The sequence below is a fragment of the Acanthopagrus latus genome, chromosome 7 (genome assembly GCF_904848185.1).
Source record: "Acanthopagrus latus isolate v.2019 chromosome 7, fAcaLat1.1, whole genome shotgun sequence".
Lineage (NCBI taxonomy): Eukaryota > Metazoa > Chordata > Actinopteri > Spariformes > Sparidae > Acanthopagrus > Acanthopagrus latus.
In genome coordinates, this window is record NC_051045.1 from 12,669,041 (window position 1) to 12,686,784 (window position 17,744).

The 17,744-nt window shown below is 41.0% G+C and overlaps 3 protein-coding genes and 1 long non-coding RNA gene across 20 annotated transcripts; 3 read left to right on the forward strand and 1 right to left on the reverse strand.

Moving 5' to 3' along the window:
- The first annotated feature begins 394 nt into the window (after positions 1-394).
- Positions 395-6,629, forward strand: abhd6b (abhydrolase domain containing 6, acylglycerol lipase b). 3 transcript variants are annotated; one of them, XR_005075906.1, is made up of 11 exons: positions 396-2,118; positions 2,315-3,072; positions 3,238-3,369; positions 4,122-4,278; positions 4,571-4,684; positions 4,787-4,919; positions 5,347-5,504; positions 5,632-5,686; positions 5,771-5,871; positions 6,094-6,325; positions 6,493-6,629. XR_005075906.1 is itself a non-coding variant. In XM_037103234.1 (10 exons), the coding sequence occupies exons 3-10, from the start codon at positions 3,245-3,247 to the stop codon at positions 6,309-6,311; spliced, it is 1,017 nt and encodes a 338-aa protein (XP_036959129.1). In that variant the 5' UTR covers positions 395-2,118; positions 2,315-3,072; positions 3,238-3,244; the 3' UTR covers positions 6,312-6,473. The 3 variants fall into 3 exon arrangements, 2 of the variants coding, with proteins under 2 accessions (XP_036959129.1, XP_036959128.1); XM_037103234.1 differs by lacking the exon at positions 6,493-6,629 and having other exon boundaries at positions 395-2,118; positions 5,815-5,871; positions 6,094-6,473; XM_037103233.1 differs by lacking the exon at positions 6,493-6,629 and having other exon boundaries at positions 397-2,118; positions 6,094-6,473.
- Positions 2,143-8,083, reverse strand: LOC119022419. Its single transcript, XR_005075907.1, has 5 exons — positions 7,084-8,083; positions 4,778-4,937; positions 4,636-4,697; positions 4,108-4,190; positions 2,143-2,341 (listed from the first exon to the last, which is right to left on the reverse strand). It is a non-coding gene; the product is annotated as an uncharacterized LOC119022419 (long non-coding RNA).
- Positions 6,569-10,064, forward strand: kctd6b (potassium channel tetramerization domain containing 6b). The gene is made up of 3 exons (XM_037103239.1): positions 6,569-6,721; positions 8,102-8,193; positions 8,489-10,064. Exons 2-3 carry the CDS (start codon positions 8,167-8,169, stop codon positions 9,173-9,175), a joined length of 714 nt encoding a protein of 237 aa, XP_036959134.1. The 5' UTR covers positions 6,569-6,721; positions 8,102-8,166; the 3' UTR covers positions 9,176-10,064.
- Positions 10,065-11,129: 1,065 nt separating this feature from the next.
- tnni1a (troponin I type 1a (skeletal, slow)) lies at positions 11,130-16,772 on the forward strand. Of its 15 annotated transcripts, none has more exons than XM_037103244.1 (8): positions 11,130-11,509; positions 14,092-14,123; positions 14,278-14,284; positions 14,427-14,480; positions 14,678-14,809; positions 15,284-15,373; positions 15,488-15,664; positions 16,264-16,772. In XM_037103244.1, exons 2-8 carry the CDS (start codon positions 14,110-14,112, stop codon positions 16,366-16,368), a joined length of 579 nt encoding a protein of 192 aa, XP_036959139.1. In that variant the 5' UTR covers positions 11,130-11,509; positions 14,092-14,109; the 3' UTR covers positions 16,369-16,772. The 15 variants fall into 15 exon arrangements, with proteins under 15 accessions (XP_036959139.1, XP_036959142.1, XP_036959148.1 ...); XM_037103247.1 differs by having other exon boundaries at positions 11,137-11,509; positions 14,439-14,480; XM_037103253.1 differs by lacking the exon at positions 11,130-11,509 and adding an exon at positions 12,319-12,343 and having other exon boundaries at positions 14,439-14,480.
- The last annotated feature ends 972 nt before the right edge of the window (positions 16,773-17,744 follow it).

Consider the following 17,744-nt stretch of genomic DNA (forward strand, 5'->3'; position numbering starts at 1 on the left):
AGAATGGAAATGTCATGCTATAGAGAAAGAAGAAAAATAAAGACAAAAGTAAAAAGAATACAAATATGCAAGATAATATAATGGTGTGATGTAATCAGAATACAAAAAAGGTAAATGTATTATAAATTATAGAAAAATGTCATAAGATTACAGATACATTCAGTAAAAATGGGGATTGTAATTTTATCATAAAGAATGATATAATCTGTAAGCATGCACACAACAGTACTCTCACACAACATCCCTCTGGTCTTCTAGTGAAACCAAATACAATAGTGTGTATTCTTAGAGTTGTTAAGATTAAATAAAGGTCAAGTTACATCACTTTAGTATTGTGATACTTGGATTATGTTACTGTCTACATTTTAATAATTCATTAGTTACTATCAGAAAACATTTCTATAACTGCAGTGTATATATATTATCGTGTAATATAAAAGAAGGTAGTAATTGGCAATAATTTACTGTAAACATAAATGCTACATTCCTGAAACATTAGTAGGATATTGCTCATGATATTACACAGAACACATTTTTAAGATTGCACTGGGTAAATTAAAATATTACACCAAAGAAGTGCTTTAATGAAATACAACACAGTGGGTAGTAATAGTAGTTTCCAGAGTTACAGAATCCTGTCTGAGTCTTGTTTATTACCTGGGCTGTATTTGTGTCTCACAGGTACCTCAAGCAACATGTAGCCCTCCCCTTGTTTATTTCGGGGCTGTTTGAAGGATCAATCCCTGCTTAGACTACAAGTGTTTCATCAGCGTTTGATGATCTGAGTTAATGTGACAGCTCACTGCGGGGGCCTTCAACATCTGCTGGGAGATTATAGGGTTCAACACTCAGTGCAATTATTATGCCCTTTAAGCAGGCTGACCACACTGATTCTTGGCCTGTGGAAAAAGATGCAGCTTATTTCTCAACAGGATGTCTGTTTCTACATTTCGTCATACCTATCGGGGCCATAGCTGAGGAAATCAATGACTGTGGGTGTGCCACCCACCATGACGCATTTTTGTGGCGTTACATCGGCTCAGTCATTTTCTGGCTTTGCTGTGTTAAGGATCCTTCTCAGGACACAAACAAGATGAGGAAGCTAATGTGACGTGAGGCTGTAGTTCAGACAACCTTTGGGAAAAGCACTGTTCGTGTGAGCGGACTGAGGACAAACGCTTCGTCCTGTGTAAACCCAAACATGAGAATCATTCCCACGCACTGGCGAGCCTCTCTGCAGAGTTGCTGTGTCCATTTTGTTCTGCTCCAGTTTGTATGTAGGTCATCGGTAGTGGACTAGGGATGCAGCAGAATGGCAGCTGCGTTAGATGGTATTTTTACTGTGTAATCTTGGCCTTCATATTAGCTCTAATTTACACCACCCTTGATTTAAGTCCTTCTCACATGGTATGTGAGAAACTGTCTTAATTAAACTGATATCCCAAATCACAACACAGTAAATAAAGACTTTCTTAGAAAGCCTCTTAGCAAAATGTCTATTTACCTACAGTATGTATCAAGAGTTATTTGATCATCTTAAGTCAAGGCAGTATTATGTGTATTTCCTTGTTTTTTTAGTATATTTGAAATGAATGTGGACAAACAATATGGTCATGTGTCAATAACTCTTTGGGGGTTTGATGTCATTTAAAAGAAAAGCACTAAAGAATTACTACTTCCCACATGTAGCTAAATCTTTCATTACCTGCCTTATTCATAAATTGTGACTTATTATCTGTTTATGGTTGTGATACACCATATGTTTGAATGTTTGAATATCTGTTTGTATAACTTGTATATAGGCCAGCACTATGCAAAAACACTGGACCTTTGAATAAGTCATCCACAGAATATCAACTCAGTATCACCTCTGGAGGTCAGTGTGTTCATGGTGAGTCCCTATCAGTTCTGTTTTTTTCCTCTCAATCAAGAAAATCTCAGTGTCTGCAATCCAGTTGAAAATCTTTAGACCAGAGCCGGTTCAGGTTTCTGTACACAAAATCCCTCCAAGCTTCACTGTCAACTGAAGCAGAGCCAATCACAAGAAGCCCTCAGTTCCTGTCCTCTAAATGCAAACAGGGGACGCGCCACAGTCTGCCTCTATCATGACACCCAGTGGTAAGTTTTGGACTTGAAGGAACCATCATATTACACATTAGAGTAATTTGTTGCTAGATGCTTTTGTCCAGAGCAGCAAACAAATCGAGTGTTTTTATTTGTTCAAGTGTTTCCCATCAATGATGTACTGCCATCAGAAATGTGTCAAGAACATGACTGGAGTTTTTCTTTTCTGTCATTACATAACCTGGAGCAGGTACCCAGTCAGTGATGAAGGGAGGCTCTGGAAAGACAAAAAAGTCTTTCTTTCAGTCATGCAGCAACATGTCCTACTCACTTAACACCTTTTCATGATTGGAAAACTGTAAGAACCACACAACTTTATACCCTACACCCTATTAGCAATCCAACATCAAACACATTTTGCAGACAAGTAAAAAAAAACAAAAAACAAAAATGCTACACAATTGCAACCAAAGCCTGAAAACCTTGATCAAGCTAACTGAAGCTTAGGAAATTGTGCCCTGAGAAACAGTATTACAGCAATATCATGTATTTTCTACAAGTCTTAACTAGCTTTAGTGAAAATAACATAATCTTTTTACTGACCAGTCATTGACAGTGGGCAGGTTACTGAGTTAAAAGCTGGTTATCCAAAAATGTATTTTTGTATTTTCATTTTCATGAGAGCTTTGACTCGGTCGTAAGTCTGGCCTGTGCGTTCTCTTTAAATGATTGACCGAATAATAGAGTGTCCCGGTTTCCCCAATGATGGGTAGTAATCAATAAGTTTATCCAGAGCAAACATCTGCTGGGACTAACTGCACTCCACCAGGACACGGTTCTTTTTATTTCATCTTTCAGAAAGATACGTTGATAATTCATCCTTTCGACGCATCAACAAAACCTGCAAATAAACTCAACCATCTGCTCACTCATCAACAGAATCACAGCAGCGGTCACATGTTTCTGCCCGTGACAACAGAAACCAGGAGGGAAGAAACCATCTGAAAAGTAAGTTTTTACACTTTCATTTCATTTCCATATGTTATTTTGATGACGTGTTATTCATCATCAACAACACATTGCATGGATTTTTGTTACTGACTTTCCCCCTGATGAGCTGTGCTCCAGAGAATGGCTCCAGCATGTATGTGTAATGTTGATGTGTTTTTATAGGCGAGCCATGGCAGCTGATCTAGATGTGATCAACCTGTTCATCATTGCTGGAGGAACACTGGCTATTCCCATTCTGGCCTTTGTTGCCTCCGTCCTCCTCTGGCCCTCTGCACTGATTAAAGTGTATTACTGGTAAGGTCGATAACTGATGTAATGCCTGTCACTTGATATGTTTAATAACTGATGTGAAGATGAGCAACAAATAATAATTCTGCCACAAATATTTTTATTGCTGATGACAAAAAAAAAAAAACATAACCAAAAAGACTAACTGAGATTGTTTATGCATCAAATTAGCTTCAGCTACATGGTACTTTTTTGTGCTTCATAATTTACCTAGAATTCTGTTAATATTATAATGTTGCAGTACGTAAGAATCAGGCACCTTGACTTCATGCTCTCAAAAAATGAGTGTAGCTACTATTAGCTTGTTACCTTGTAAGGTTTGTAGAAGTGGTAGGCAGTAGTTTTCTCATAAAAGCAGTACTTTGATGTCTTTGACTTGATGTCAATACTGTGATACGTTGACATTCTGATTTGAGATAAATTTTGAATGTTTTGAACCAAATGTCTTTCATATTGCACCTTTTGAAGTGAATAATGAACATATAGAGTGTTGTCTTAAGAATGACTTGAAAACATTTCAATATCTGATTTTTAAATGATACATCATGAAAATGACAGTGTATGTCATGTGTTTTTTGTTTTTTTTTTAATCCTAAACTTGACTCAATTTGAAACCCTCACAAGCAGAAACAAAAATAGCAATATTGGCAACACATGTTCATTTAATTTGCATCCAAGCCATTCATCATTTAGCTCAGATTTGAATTCTAGTGCTCATCTGTGTGTCTATGAGCTCAGACATACCTGCTCTCCTTCAGGTACTGGAGGAGGACTCTGGGCCTGCAGGTGCGCTATGCAGACTGCGGAGGCTATCGCTTCTGCTACTCCTACAGAGGAAAGCCCGGGATGAGACCTTCCATTTTAATGCTGCACGGCTTCTCTGCTCACAAGGACACCTGGCTCACTGTCGTCAAGGTCAGGAGATCTCAAACACTAAACGTAGCAGTTTGTTGCTGTGAACTCAGCGGACAAAGACCCCCAGTCCCACTGCCCCCCCCAGGCCTTCAACCTTGAACCCTCTCAGATTCAGCTGATATCACCTTGTATGTGTTTGAGTGAGAGAGGCTGTTTTTGTTTGCATTTTAAGTGTGCACAAATTCAGTGTCCAATATTAAAATAAACTATATTCAAGTTTTGGGATCTATAGATTAAAATCAGATCACATTATCCGTTTAAAGCTGCATTTTCTGTCTGTTTACTGTTATAGTATCTACCAAAGCATCTGCACATTGTGTGTGTGGACATGCCCGGCCATGAGGGAACAACACGCACCAACACAGAGGATTATTCTATCCAGGGGCAAGTCAGGAGGATCCATCAGGTACACCGAAGAACTAGAGAACAATTAAATATATGTATGTAATTTGTCAGATGCTTGAATGATCCCTCTGAAATCTAGTTTTTTTACTCTCACTTGTCTTAGTTTGTTGAAGCCATTCGCTTAAACAGGAAGCCTTTCCATCTGGTTGGAACCTCCATGGGGGGAAATGTAGCCGGAGTCTACGCAGCCTGCTTCCCCTCAGAGATCTGCAGCATGACTCTCATCTGTCCAGATGGTCGGTGGCTGTGTGTGTCTGTGTGCACACAACATTATTAATGCACATTTGAGTTATTTTAATTTTAAAGAGACACTTTAATGTGTCGGGGAGCAAAATGTAAGAAAATAACAATGATAATGTCACAGTGGTGTCATCTGGATCATCTCCAGAAAATACTAGAAAGTAAAGGGTTGGCTAGTTTGACCTCTGTTGCTTTAATTTTGACCATTTAAATGAATAATGTATCCTTTAACATTACCCTTAATGTTACAGAAATGTAACATTAATAAAAATCACATTAGTTTATACAGAGCATGGATTCATTTTACACCTACAATCATTTGCTGTTTCTTGCATTTTATTTGATCAACATTTACTGTTTCAAACAAAACACAAGCGTGTATCATGTGTCTTCTAACCCAAGAACTAAAAACGTATCCTGCAGGTATAAGACACCCTTGCGAGACCAAGTTTGACAATCATCTGCAGGACCTGGAGCACAGCAATTACACATTAAACATCCCACTGATCCCGACGACACCCGAGGAGATGGAGGACATGTTCAGACTTTGCTCTCACGTTCGCTTTAAAATCCCCCAGCAGGTCAGGCCCACATTTCAAAATAAGCACAGTATGGATTACACTCTGTGTGTACCCACGGTTGATCACAACTACAGAAATGTTTTCAAAAGCAGCTACATTTTGTGTTCAAACACATTTTCTCGTCTAGATTCTTCAAGGACTGGTAGATGTCCGGGAGCCTCACAACACATTTTACCAAGAAGGTTAGTTCACTTTAGTCTGGGCGTTTTTTTTTTTAAGCACATGGTTGAGCCCATGTGATCAGTAATTTGTGTCTTTTCAATCAGTGTTTATGGAGCTTGTTGGAGAGAAATCACGATATGCCTTACAGGAGCACCTGCATCTCATCACTGCGCCTTTACAAGTGATATGGGGCAAACAAGATCAGGTAATGTATGAAGAACACCTAATACAGTGACTCAGCAAAGCCCATTTAAGTAAATGAATTGATTACCTGGCAGCTTCTGTTTCTAAATGAATCCCAAGTTTCAGATTAAGCAATAGATTAATCATAAAAATGGGGTGAGGGTGGAGGCTCGGGTTTCTCGAGCCACTCAGGTCTGAATAGAGACGCGTACATAGATAGGATAATTATCTCATATTTGTCCAGGTGATGGATGTCTCTGGAGCCACAGTGATTTCAGAGATTCTGCCTGGATGCAGGATGGACCTGCTGGAAAACTGTGGACACTCTGTGGCGATGGAGAGGCCCTGTCGGACAGCCAAACTCATCCTGGAGTTCATCATCGTGCAGCAAGAGGCCAGGGGTGGCACAAAGAAATCCTCCTGAACCCAAAGACTAGTCATCATGTCTCTCTACTGCAATGAATTACGCGTTCCCTGTACGTGACATGCATATGTAACACAGACTCCCGAGCCTCAGACATTAACAGGAAGATAATATAGTGTCCCAGCATTTCTTAGAGGGTGATATAAATTGCATTTCACTTGCATAATAAATCATGATAGTAAAAAAAAAAAAGCTCCATGCATGTCTCTGTGTGTTCAGATGTGTGGATGTGTGCTCGCAGAGGTGCCTGCCTGTGTCTGCAGCAGGACCTCCTCCCCTCCTTCACCCTCCCTGTGTGCGCAGTTTTGCTGCAGCCCGGAGCCGAGCACAGCTGCCCGGCGCGACCAGCGGCAAACATCACCGTCCGGCTCCACCGCTGAATGCTAACCCCGAGCCGCTGTTTGTGGATAAAACAAAGGGAAAAAAACATAGGCACGAAGCTGAACTGGTAAGGCTTTGTTTTTAGCCTCTATGTTGCTCCAAGGCAGTCTGATTAAGAGCCCGGCGTTAACCCGAGTTGTAAGAGCAGCTAACGTCAATGGCTCGTGGGGTGCTAGCTAGGTTAGCTCGCTAGCTACTAGCTAGTGTTCCAGTGTGGCTCTCGCTTTGTATTTAAGGCTAGCATACGTAGCTCAGTGCTACCAGGCTGGCTCCACAGCTTGTAGTCATAATGCGTTTTGTCTGTCTTTTTTTGCCAGCTTGATTCATTTCCGTGTCAGGGGCAGTGAAAATATGTTGAACGGCGAACTACCATTAACACCAGCTCTGTTAAACAAACATTAGCTAGATTCACTAGCATTCAACACTTACCGCTAAGCTACTTAATTTACGTGAGATACTTCAAGTTGCACTGTTGACGTATATGACAGGGTGACATACGAAACCTAAAGTTATGGGTTTACGTTCATCCAGCAGCGCCAGGTTTCACTTTCACTGACTTAAGTTGATGAATCACCTCTGCTGCTAAATCCTGATTAACATGCGTGGCTGCAGACACATCAGTGGCAAAGCTCACACAGCTGTCCACAAACTCTTCCTCTAGCTTTTGATCAAGTGACATGACATTCATCAGCAGATGGAGTTTACCAAGTGTCTTAAAAAAATGAACTTCTTCATATTTCCCTGTTGTGGTTTCCTTGTTTTGTGAGCCTCTAACAGCCATATTGGTTTAAAAGGCTCAAAGTTTGATTTCCTCTTCCTCTCTTTAAATCCTCCGAAAATGTCATGACTGTAATATGATCAATAACTTCTGGACTGCTACTGAAGAGACATTGCAGTGATTCTGAAACAGGCTGTTGGTTTTGGCTGGGCAATATGCTTGAGATTTTGTGATGTGGCAAAGCTGTTGTCCTTTCCTGGTTTTAAAGGCTGCATCACAGTAAAAGTGATGCAAGTCTGCAGGCTGTTCTTCTAACACTTAGTCATTACATCCTCATATCTGATTGTTACTTATCAAAAATCTCAATTGTGTTCATATTTGGTGAAAGTATCAACATTGAGGTATTTGGTCAAAAATGCCAAACACAAAAATCAGAGACACTGAAATACCCCAACATCCCCAACTAATGTTGCAAATGTATATTTTATGCATCGTAATACAACCTAAATATATGTGCATAAATACAGTATGTTGTTAATTAGGTCAACATGCTCCCAGGTAGAACATTTTGCTAGAGATGCATGATTACAGGCCGAGACTGTTATCAAAACCTTTAATTTCACATGTTTTTGATTTCAAAAAGAGAAAAGAAGTAATTTGGTTTAATATTATCTGCCCAACAGTGTGTATCAGTTATACAGCTAATGCTGATGTGACTTTTTTTCACAGGTTTGCTGAAGCCACATCTGTTCCCTCTCTGTTTTGGTTCTGACCAAGTGGGTATTGTTCTACAAATGGATAATGGGGACTGGGGCCATAGGGTAAGCGATGGATAGAGGCCATCTTGTTTCTGATAAAGAAATATCTGCTGATTTGAGTGAATTTACTCTGTTGCCAGTTTAGTTTGTATCCAGCGTCTAAAAACAAGGTTGTCTTACAACATCATTTTTATGTTTTTACTGAGAGGTGTAGTATTTACCCTTATCACTATTGATGGGCTGGACACAAATGTAAAAACACTTTTCACTATAATACAGTTAAACAGCACAGCACCGCAATGTTTGAGCTATGTGTGCCTAAATTCACACTAACCTAACTTGTCCCTTTTCGCCCTAGATGACCACTCCTGTTACCTTGAACGTGGGAGGCGTCCTGTACACCACCAGTCTATCCACTCTACAGCGCTATCCAGACTCCATGCTGGGTGCCATGTTCCGGGGAGATTTCCCCACAACTCGCGATTCCCAAGGGAATTATTTCATCGATCGCGATGGAACACTTTTCCGGTACATCCTGAACTTCCTGCGGACATCTGAGCTTACCCTCCCTGTGGACTTCACGGAGACGGACCTCCTCAGGAAAGAGGCAGACTTCTATCAGATAGAACCTCTGATCCAGTGCCTTCACGACCCAAAGCCGCTGTACCCTCCCGACATCTTCGAGCAGGTCGTGGAGCTCTCCAGCACTCGGAAACTGTCAAAATACTCAAACCCAGTCGCTGTCATCATCACCCAGCTAACCATAACGACGAAGGTCCACGGCCTGCTGGAAGGTATTTCCAACAACTTCACAAAGTGGAACAAACACATGATGGACACTAGAGACTGCCAGGTGTCATTCACCTTCGGACCATGTGACTACCATCAAGAGGTGTCCCTAAGGGTTCACCTCATGGACTACATAATGAAACAAGGGTTCACCATCCGCAACACGCGCGTGCATCACATGAGCGAGCGTGCAAACGAGAACACGGTGGAGCATCACTGGACTTTCTGCAGACCAGCTCACAAAGTAGAAGACTGAGTTACAGCACAGGTGTTACGAGTCACATTACTGTTTGATTTGTCTTCATATGACACAAATCACGATAAGAAAAAGAATAAACTTGACCCTTTATTGAGTAACGTATTAGAGATAATGATATTTGGTACAGTCCAAAGTCCAGGCAGTCGACATTAAAACAAAGAGAATGTAAATTCTTGATTTATTGATGAATACTTTTTTAAGTCTACGAAACAGAAACAGCATTCCTTTCAAAGCAGAACGAGCCTGTAGCAATGATTTATCTATGGAGACCAAAATTCTGCAAAAAATGTGGGAACAATGATTTTTTTTAAAGAAACAATTGTGAGTTAATATGGCTCCATTATCTGCTTATGTTTATTCCAAAGTGAGAAATAAAGTGATTGTAAACAGGTAGCCCTGATTTGAGACTCTTATGCCTCTATACCGTATCAAATCTGCATTTTAACAAGCATTAATGTAAATCTAGATCACAATTTGAGGGTAAAATACTAACATAAGAGGTTTTTACTGCATACACAAGCTGTCTTTGGTCATATTTTCGAATAGAGACACTGAAGAAAGAACATTTTTGGGATCCCAGGATGTCAAGAGGATAGCTTTTTAAAAAAAATTATTAAAATGTTGATAATCTTTAGCCCAATTTCTTACTTGAGTTTACAGTAGATCTTAAAATTAGTCTCTTAGCTCTTTTATCTCCTCATACGGTACTTTTTCTTAAAACCCTAGTAGTCGTTGCATGTGTCCCAGTGTCTTGTGTATGTATATGTATTTGCTGTGTGTGCTTTGTAGTATTGTTATACTGTTACACTTTCAAGCTCATATCAACAGTGCTGTGTTTGGTCATTCCAGCCAAAATAAATCCATTTGTGTATTTGTCAGTCATTAACTTTTGCTTTATGGTTGAACTTTTTCACCTTGACTCAGTTATTTTTTAAACGGATGATGATGCATGTGACAACCAGCAGATGGCTCGTATGACAAGTTGTGTTATTGTAATACCACCGTTGGTTATGAGGAATGTAGCAGCATTTTTAAAAATAATTTTGTAACATGTTTTCTGACAGAGACATGGTCCTTCAGTCAAGACTTCAGATTTCATACTTTCACCCATTTCCTGTTGCAAATGTCAACTAATAGCATCCTCAAAGTCATTTTACCTGTCAACCCCCTTGTTTTCTTTTTAGTTTTGATTAATCAACTACGATTCTACAGTGCAGTCGTATTCTGAACGATACAACTCAGGCACTAAGGCCTAAGAAGTCCCCTGCCAGCCCCCGCCTCCCACATTCCATTCCTCCAGTTGGTTTTGCTGTTTTCCAATTCCTAATCATTGTCTGAGTAATTATTTATCCTTAAAGACTTTGTCACCTCCAAAAAAGTTAAATATCTTGTGTCTTACTGACACTTGGTTCAAATCAGGGTAATGTTGCCCCCTGGTGGAGCTTTGGCTACCTCACTGTTACTGCCTGAAAGCCTCCTCTCTTTTAAAATTGTGTCTAACACCCCAGTGTGTTGGATGATTTATCTACTGACCTCCAAGGTCTTTAACTCTATGAATGGATTCCCCAATCTGCCTTTCTCTGTGGTACTCAAGTTTGTCATGATCATTATTGTGCGTGGTGTTAACTGTGTCACTGTGATAAGATACAACAATATCCATGCAATTTTAAAGAATGTTAAAATGTTTTAATTCAAAATGGGATTAAAGAATTGCAGTAGAGGTTTGATGCACCTTTGAGAACGCAGGTAGATAGAAATTGAAATGCAATTGTTGAAACTGTTCAAGGGATAAAATGGATCGATGACACAGAAGAAAAGATTGCTGTGACATGGATTTGGATTCACAGCATTTGATAGTTACAAAAGTGTGAGCTGCTGAAGCAAATACCAAACTCATCAGCATAACTTCGGCACACACGCACATGCTGTTTTACTTTCTGGGTTTGTGAATACAAACACTTGCCTCCCTGGGTGGGACCTGTTGTGGCAGCTCCATGGACGTGGCCGGGTACAAACCCACAACCTCCTCCTGTCTGTAGTTCATCATTCTGAGTTCATCCTGCCATGTCATGCGTGGCCAAAGCTCCGGGGCTCTGGATGCTGGTTCAGGGGTTGATAATGAATCTGCGTGAGACAAATGGACAAAGCAAGATTAGGCACTAAGAGAGAAGGGGCCTGACTAATAATATCCACCACTGACAAAGGAGGAAGGGAGAGCGAGACAATTTGGGGTGCGGTTAAATAGAGGGACGCCACATTCTTGGTCTCATCTCTGTTTCGTCCATCCTGCCTCTGTGCTGTTGTCGCATCTCTCTGCTGCTTCTGACACTGGTAAGGTTCTTTCACGGTGTGGTCGGTTTAGTGTTAGGTGTATGTCTTTATTCTGTGCTTACATCGCACACGTACTGATTGGGGGACAGTTTGAACTTGTCTGATTAGTTAATTATTTAGAGCAATTCTGAATCTGTATCATGGAGGTGTAGTTGCCTTTGGTTGGCTCTGTCAGGACTGCTAATATCTTGTTTTTGAGGTCAGTCTACAGTACATGATGTCGATCCAGTAAAATATTTGTCGAGATGTAAAAGGTCTCAAGAGTTAATGTTGCTTCTTCACTGGGGCATTTGATCCACAGGATAATCAATTGAAATAATACAAACTAGTTGATTTAAATCTGTTGCCAAAGCCGCTCCGATTCAAATCCGAGGCTGACGTGAACTTTCCAAAACACCTTTTTGAATTGCCAAGTTGGCGGCACCACAGATCCCGTAAGCATCCGTGAGTTACTGGCGGTAAACCCCTGATCCAGACTGGGCACTCCAGAGCACTATCAGCCTCCACAGCTGTCTATCAGTTGTCCCCTGGTCTATTTGGGGAGACAGGCCACTCCGAATTCCTCTTACCGAGATAATCCAGAAAAGAAAGATGGGGATAAAAGATGGCTATCAGTCTGGAATTTTCCTAATCCGTTGGAGCAGCTTGTAAACCCCAATCATGATAGGAGGTCTTAGGTGGCATCATTCTCAACTGGGACCAAATTGTAAAATGGGAGAGGGAGAGGAAGATCAGAAGGATGAAGTGCAGGCGAGGTGGAGAAGGCGTGAGACCTGCAAATTGCTTGTCGATTTGATAAAGAGCAAGAGGCCACGAGACAGGAGGAGGGGAGCGGTAAGATAATGTGATGGTGGAAAGTGAAAACAGTTTTCTGACAGGGCGAGTTCTGTGATTCAAAGCAGATTCTCACCTCTCGTCTCCTTATACATGTCGCAGTTGATAGACAATATTACCAAGGTAAAACTTTCAGCGTAAAGTGTGAGAATTGTTTCAAAAGCTGGGATGACCGCCAAAGAAAATCTGCGGTGGCCTTACTTCACATTCCTCAGCTGCAGAGATCTCGAGGCCTCAATAACCTTCTATTATTGATAGATTTTGATGGATTCAAGGTTTCCATTACGTCTTACAGCCCTGTCAGATGAACTCAAGTATTCTTTGGCCTCTGTTTTGGACCATTTATCCTGAGGCTACTTCTGACTCTTCTCAGAATGAGTTAGGGATACTGGGACATTTTAGTGTTTCACTTGATTGTTTATTCTGTGACACACGGTATCTGAATTTTAATTTCATTTGACTTTTATTGCATATCCATATATGCACCCATATCCCAATATATCCCAATAGCTAATTTTAAGTAGTGTAAATTACAGCTGTTTAATCACATTCTGCAACCATTTATGCATTACCTATAATTAATTTACTTTTTAAAGTGTTTTGTCCATCGGTTTAACCTAATTTTAAACCACTTATTCATGACTATATATAGCTAACTAGCCTATCTGACTGTTTATCTGTTAGCCACTTGAAGCTACCACTTTGGTAGGACTGTGGTTGGTATACATTTGAAAGCTTAGAGCAAGCGAATGGATGCAATTATCTTTAACCATTACTTTTTGCTAGTGTTTTCATATATTTATCCCCAGTTTAACACTTGGTATCCATTAGCCTACATTTAGCTCATTATTTCAAATGTTACCAATTAGCCAACCTTATTTATCCAATACTTTTTAGCTAAGTGGCCTATTTCAACCATTTAGGCTATCCATCACTTAGCTGTCTATTTTAACCATCCAGCTATTGCTTTTAGCTAATATCCTACCATAACCATTTATTTCTTTTAGCTATTTTAACCATCTTGCCTATTGCCTTCAGGTAGCCAAACTTTATATTGACTTTACTTTCAGCTATACTGCTAACCCGTGTTTAGTGAAGCAATGTCAACTCTGCTTGCCTGCTAGCTAGTTTTTGCATGCTCTCAATATTGTGTTGTTAGCGCTAACTCGATATGTGGATGTTTACTTATTTAGATTTCACTTTGAGTATTTATTATTTTCAGAATAACTGAACTACTGTACAGTTTCACTCCAGGCTTTAGCAGCACCCAGAATTACCCCACAGGTTGGCCTACAAGTTGGCTACTCCTCGTTGGGAGTCAGTGGCGTAGACAACCACAGGCTAGAGCTAATATGTGATTTGGGTGAACTAAATCTTTTTTAGTAAGTGAGTAGTTAGTAAGTAAAAGGGTCATGATGTTTGTTGGAAAGTCCTGCAGTGTTCAATGCAGAAAAGACTTGGACATATGTTTTGTGAGCCGTGAAAAGCAGAAGCCACGGTCGGCTGCTTTAAAGTTTGTCAGCCAAGTTGTCATGACAGAGTTAACAAGCAGGAGGCCAAAGGTTAGTGTGATTGCTGTTAAAGCCCGCTGACAGCTTACATACATCGAAACAGGCTCCACATTCTGAGAGAGTGCTCGTGGTGAAAATGTTGGCAAGTCGATGTTGTTGTCCTCCAATAGTTGATGAACAGACACTGACAGCTGTTCTGTGTGTGTTTCTAATCTCGTCTGTCTCTTCTTCCTCCAGTAAAATCTCATCAGCAGGATGCCTGAACACGTGTGAGTAATTAGGCTCTGTGTTCTTATTATAGACCATAATACTCATTTACACATGCAGACAGGAACACAAAACAAATATGTCTGAGCTTCTTTTTGGTCTTAACTTTGGACTTTTCTTTCCTTTAAATCTTGTCCATTTTTTTTTCTTTTACAGGCCAGAGGTAAGACAACTGACGTTTCTTAATGCTTGAAACAAACAAAAAAACCCTTAATAATAATACTTGGAGAAACAATTCAGATGGTGTTGCAAGTGAAGTACATGTATTTGAAATTTCTTTTTGGCGATTTCCTTTCCTGAATTATGTCTCCACCCAGAGGAAACCAAAGATCTCGGCTTCCAGGAAGCTGATGCTCAAGGTAAGAAGGATCCTGCCCAATTTTTTTTTCTGCCAAGTGATATTGTAATACATGTGTTTGACCAGAGGAGAGCAGCAGAGGTCATGGTGTGAGTCGCTATGCTGGGATTTATCTGATGAGCACTACACCTTCACCTTGCATGTAAAGACAAAGTAAATCGTTGTGTTGTTATTATTCGCCAATTCACATGTGTGCAGAGTCTGATGGTCGCAAAAGCCAAGGAGGAATTGGAACAGGAGATCCTGGTTAAAGAAGAGGAGAAAGAGAAGTATCTGGCAGAGAGAGCGCCTCCTCTCAACACCAGCGGCCTGAGTCTTGCACAGCTTCAGGTAACTGGTCCTTCGATTTCCAGAATTCCCTCCTGTCCTTTGTCTTCCTTCGACTGGTTTCTCAGTAATCTAAAATCTGTAAAAGCTGCAACGGAAGCGACGTCTTTCATTCATACTTTGGGCAAATGTTATTGATCTTTTCATGAGATGAGCCACATTCAACAGCGATTCTCTGAACATAAAGGGCCAGTTCACCTCAAAATCAACAACATGACCTCTTTTGCCCCAGTGCTATTTATTCATCTAGGCTGTTAGAGATTTCTGCCTTCTCCCAGATATAATGGAACAGATGTGTTGTATGTGCCTTGATCCTGAAGCGTCATAATTAATGTTGCTCCTGGACCATCATCACAGCCGACTGATTATGTTTTTATAACTGAGGGGCCGAGACTGCAAACATACACACTATAAAGTTGTAAAGTGCATTCCAAATCAAAATTTTCGTGTGTTCGATTCATGCGTGCATATGTGTAGGACCTCTGCAGGGAGCTCCATGCCAAAGTAGATGTGGTGGACGAGGAGCGATATGACATTGAAGCTAAAGTAATGCTCAACACACGCGAGGTAAACGTTCTCACTCCCTCACACCATTTCCATCCTCTTCGGGGCAGAACTGTCCCCCATGAGAAAGTCGTGCTAATTCTAATCGTCCTCCTTCTCCTTTTCCCCCCGATCCAGATTAAAGACCTGAACATAAAGGTGCTGGACCTCAGGGGGAAATTCAAGAGGCCTAATCTCCGACGTGTTCGTGTGTCCGCTGACGCCATCCTCCGCTCGCTGCTGGGCTCCAAGCACAAAGTCTCCATGGACCTCCGGGCCAACCTCAAGTCTGTCAAGAAAGACGACACTGAGAAGGTGTGTTTGGAGGAAAAGAAAAAAGACACACAGAAACACACAGAATACAATCAAACCGGCCTCAGCGTGATGCGCGCCTTCCTTCGGGCAGGCGTGCAAAGTGAAATTTCAGATACACACATGACGTAAGCGCCATTGAACACCTGAAAAGTGTGTTTCTGTGTGCGAAGGGTGTGTTTGAGATACGGAGCAGCAGACCAGTGCAGGGCGGCGACCGTGTGTGTGTTTGTGTGTGTGTGTTTGTGTGTGTGTGTGTGTGTGGTAGAAAGAGAGAGAGGAGGAAAAGCACACAAGACAATGATCCCATTGTACGCAGAAGAGAAGCTTTTGTGCCCGGTTCCGCTCACCGGTCAGTGTGTGCATGTGCAGATTAACAGGTGTGTATCTGTGTGTAAACCAGTTCTACTTGTACAGTTATACAGTATTCTCACGGGGGGGATTCCCAGGTGACATCATGGAATCGAAAGCTTAGACACAACAATAATGACAATAAAAGATTTTGTGAGCCTGCTCTACTTCCACCAACAATAACCACCAGCTCCCATTCTTTCCCACCGTCTCTCACACGCCGTCTAACTGTCTGCTGTGTTTCCGCACAGAAGAGGCCAGTCGAGGACAGCGACTGGAGGAAGAACGTGGAGGCCATGTCCGGGATGGAGGGAAGGAAGAAGATGTTCGATGCTGCTAAGGGTCCTGCCCAGTAAACACAGAGGGCGTCACTGGTGTCATGTGAGCGACACACGCTCCTCCATCGTCTGAACTGGTCTATCGCGTGTTCTGCATATCAGTCTACTGCTGTCAGTTTTGTGCATGCTCCTGCAGTGGAGGTGTAAAAAACATGTATCCACACTTTAAAAAAAAAAAAGGTTTACCCACTTTCTTTAAGGACTGATCTGTTTTGCTGTTCGTTGACATGGTGTTGAAATGACTTTATTTACAGTATGTGCCACGTGTTATTATTTGTATTGTTCTCATAACTGATGTCGCACCTGAAGCCCAGAGATGTTGGCTCATATCTGTACAGCAAATGTAGAAAAAAGGCAGCTTGTATGACAACATACTTATTAATTAATAAATGTCGGAAATGTTTGTTTGACACTTAACGTTTCTTTAGGTTACATTTTCATTGGTTTTATGTGAAAACTGACACGATAAAACACAAAATGTATTGCATTTCTACACAGGTTTTTTCAGGTGCAATCTGGGGATCAAATGACCTGTAAAATCACCTTGAATGATTAATGGTTGCAGAGCCTCTTGTGATTTCAGCCATGCTATCAGCGATCCTCTGTTGAAATGTCAGACAGTCGGCTCTCCTCTTTTGCGCAGACGAAAATAAATCGTGGAATGGAATGGATGGCCAAGAAATTCGTACAGATATTCATATGGCACTCAAGATTAATTGTAATCACTTTCTTGATCCCCTGACGTTTCATCTGGCAACATCATCAGGTCAAAAGCTCAATTTATCCGCTACTTTGTCGCAGCTGTTCTTTGTTTTTGGTCCTAATTACAAACTGCCTCCAAAGGAGAGCACGACCAGCTGCAGCACGACTGATGACTGGTATGAGAGCAGGGCTGCACAAACTTTGTCACTTGGAGGGCCAATATTGATACTTAATGGCTAGCGATGGGCACCTAATGCATTATTTTTTTAAAATGCAATCCATCCGAAATGTCTTTTATTGAATGACTTCCTGTGTCGCTCTTCAAGTTGTGATTATACAAATATAATTGCTAATTACTTTGAATTTAAAGAGCCTGAAAGCTCAATAACTCACTTTTATGACATCATTTAAAAAAACAAAAAACAAAAACAAAACTCTATTGTTATTATTTGTCCCTGGAAGCATCTGACGGGCCAAATAAACCTTAACTATCAAAGAACAGACAAAACTACTAAACACAAAACCAAAATCACACGATCACATCCCAGTACAAACACACATACATCATCACAACCTTCACCACCAGGCCTGTATTCGAGGATCGTAAAAAGAACATATAGACAAACATGAAGTCAGTCTCCTCTCACACAGAAGCACCTCTGCTGATATGTCTGCCAGCTGTCACAGCAGCA

Excerpts from the sequence above, each read along its gene's own strand:
- abhd6b (XM_037103233.1), top strand. The coding sequence starts at position 3,245 with ATGGCAGCTGATCTAGATGTGATCAACCTGTTCATCATTGCTGGAGGA. Across the intron at positions 3,370-4,121 it reads CTGATTAAAGTGTATTACTG|GTACTGGAGGAGGACTCTGG; the intron begins GTAAGGTCGATA and ends GCTCTCCTTCAG. Across the intron at positions 5,687-5,770 it reads CAACACATTTTACCAAGAAG|TGTTTATGGAGCTTGTTGGA; the intron begins GTTAGTTCACTT and ends CTTTTCAATCAG.
- kctd6b (XM_037103239.1), top strand. The coding sequence starts at position 8,167 with ATGGATAATGGGGACTGGGGCCATAGG. Across the intron at positions 8,194-8,488 it reads ATGGGGACTGGGGCCATAGG|ATGACCACTCCTGTTACCTT; the intron begins GTAAGCGATGGA and ends TTTTCGCCCTAG.
- tnni1a (XM_037103240.1), top strand. Across the intron at positions 14,810-15,283 it reads TGAGTCTTGCACAGCTTCAG|GACCTCTGCAGGGAGCTCCA; the intron begins GTAACTGGTCCT and ends GCATATGTGTAG. Across the intron at positions 15,665-16,263 it reads AGAAAGACGACACTGAGAAG|AAGAGGCCAGTCGAGGACAG; the intron begins GTGTGTTTGGAG and ends GTTTCCGCACAG.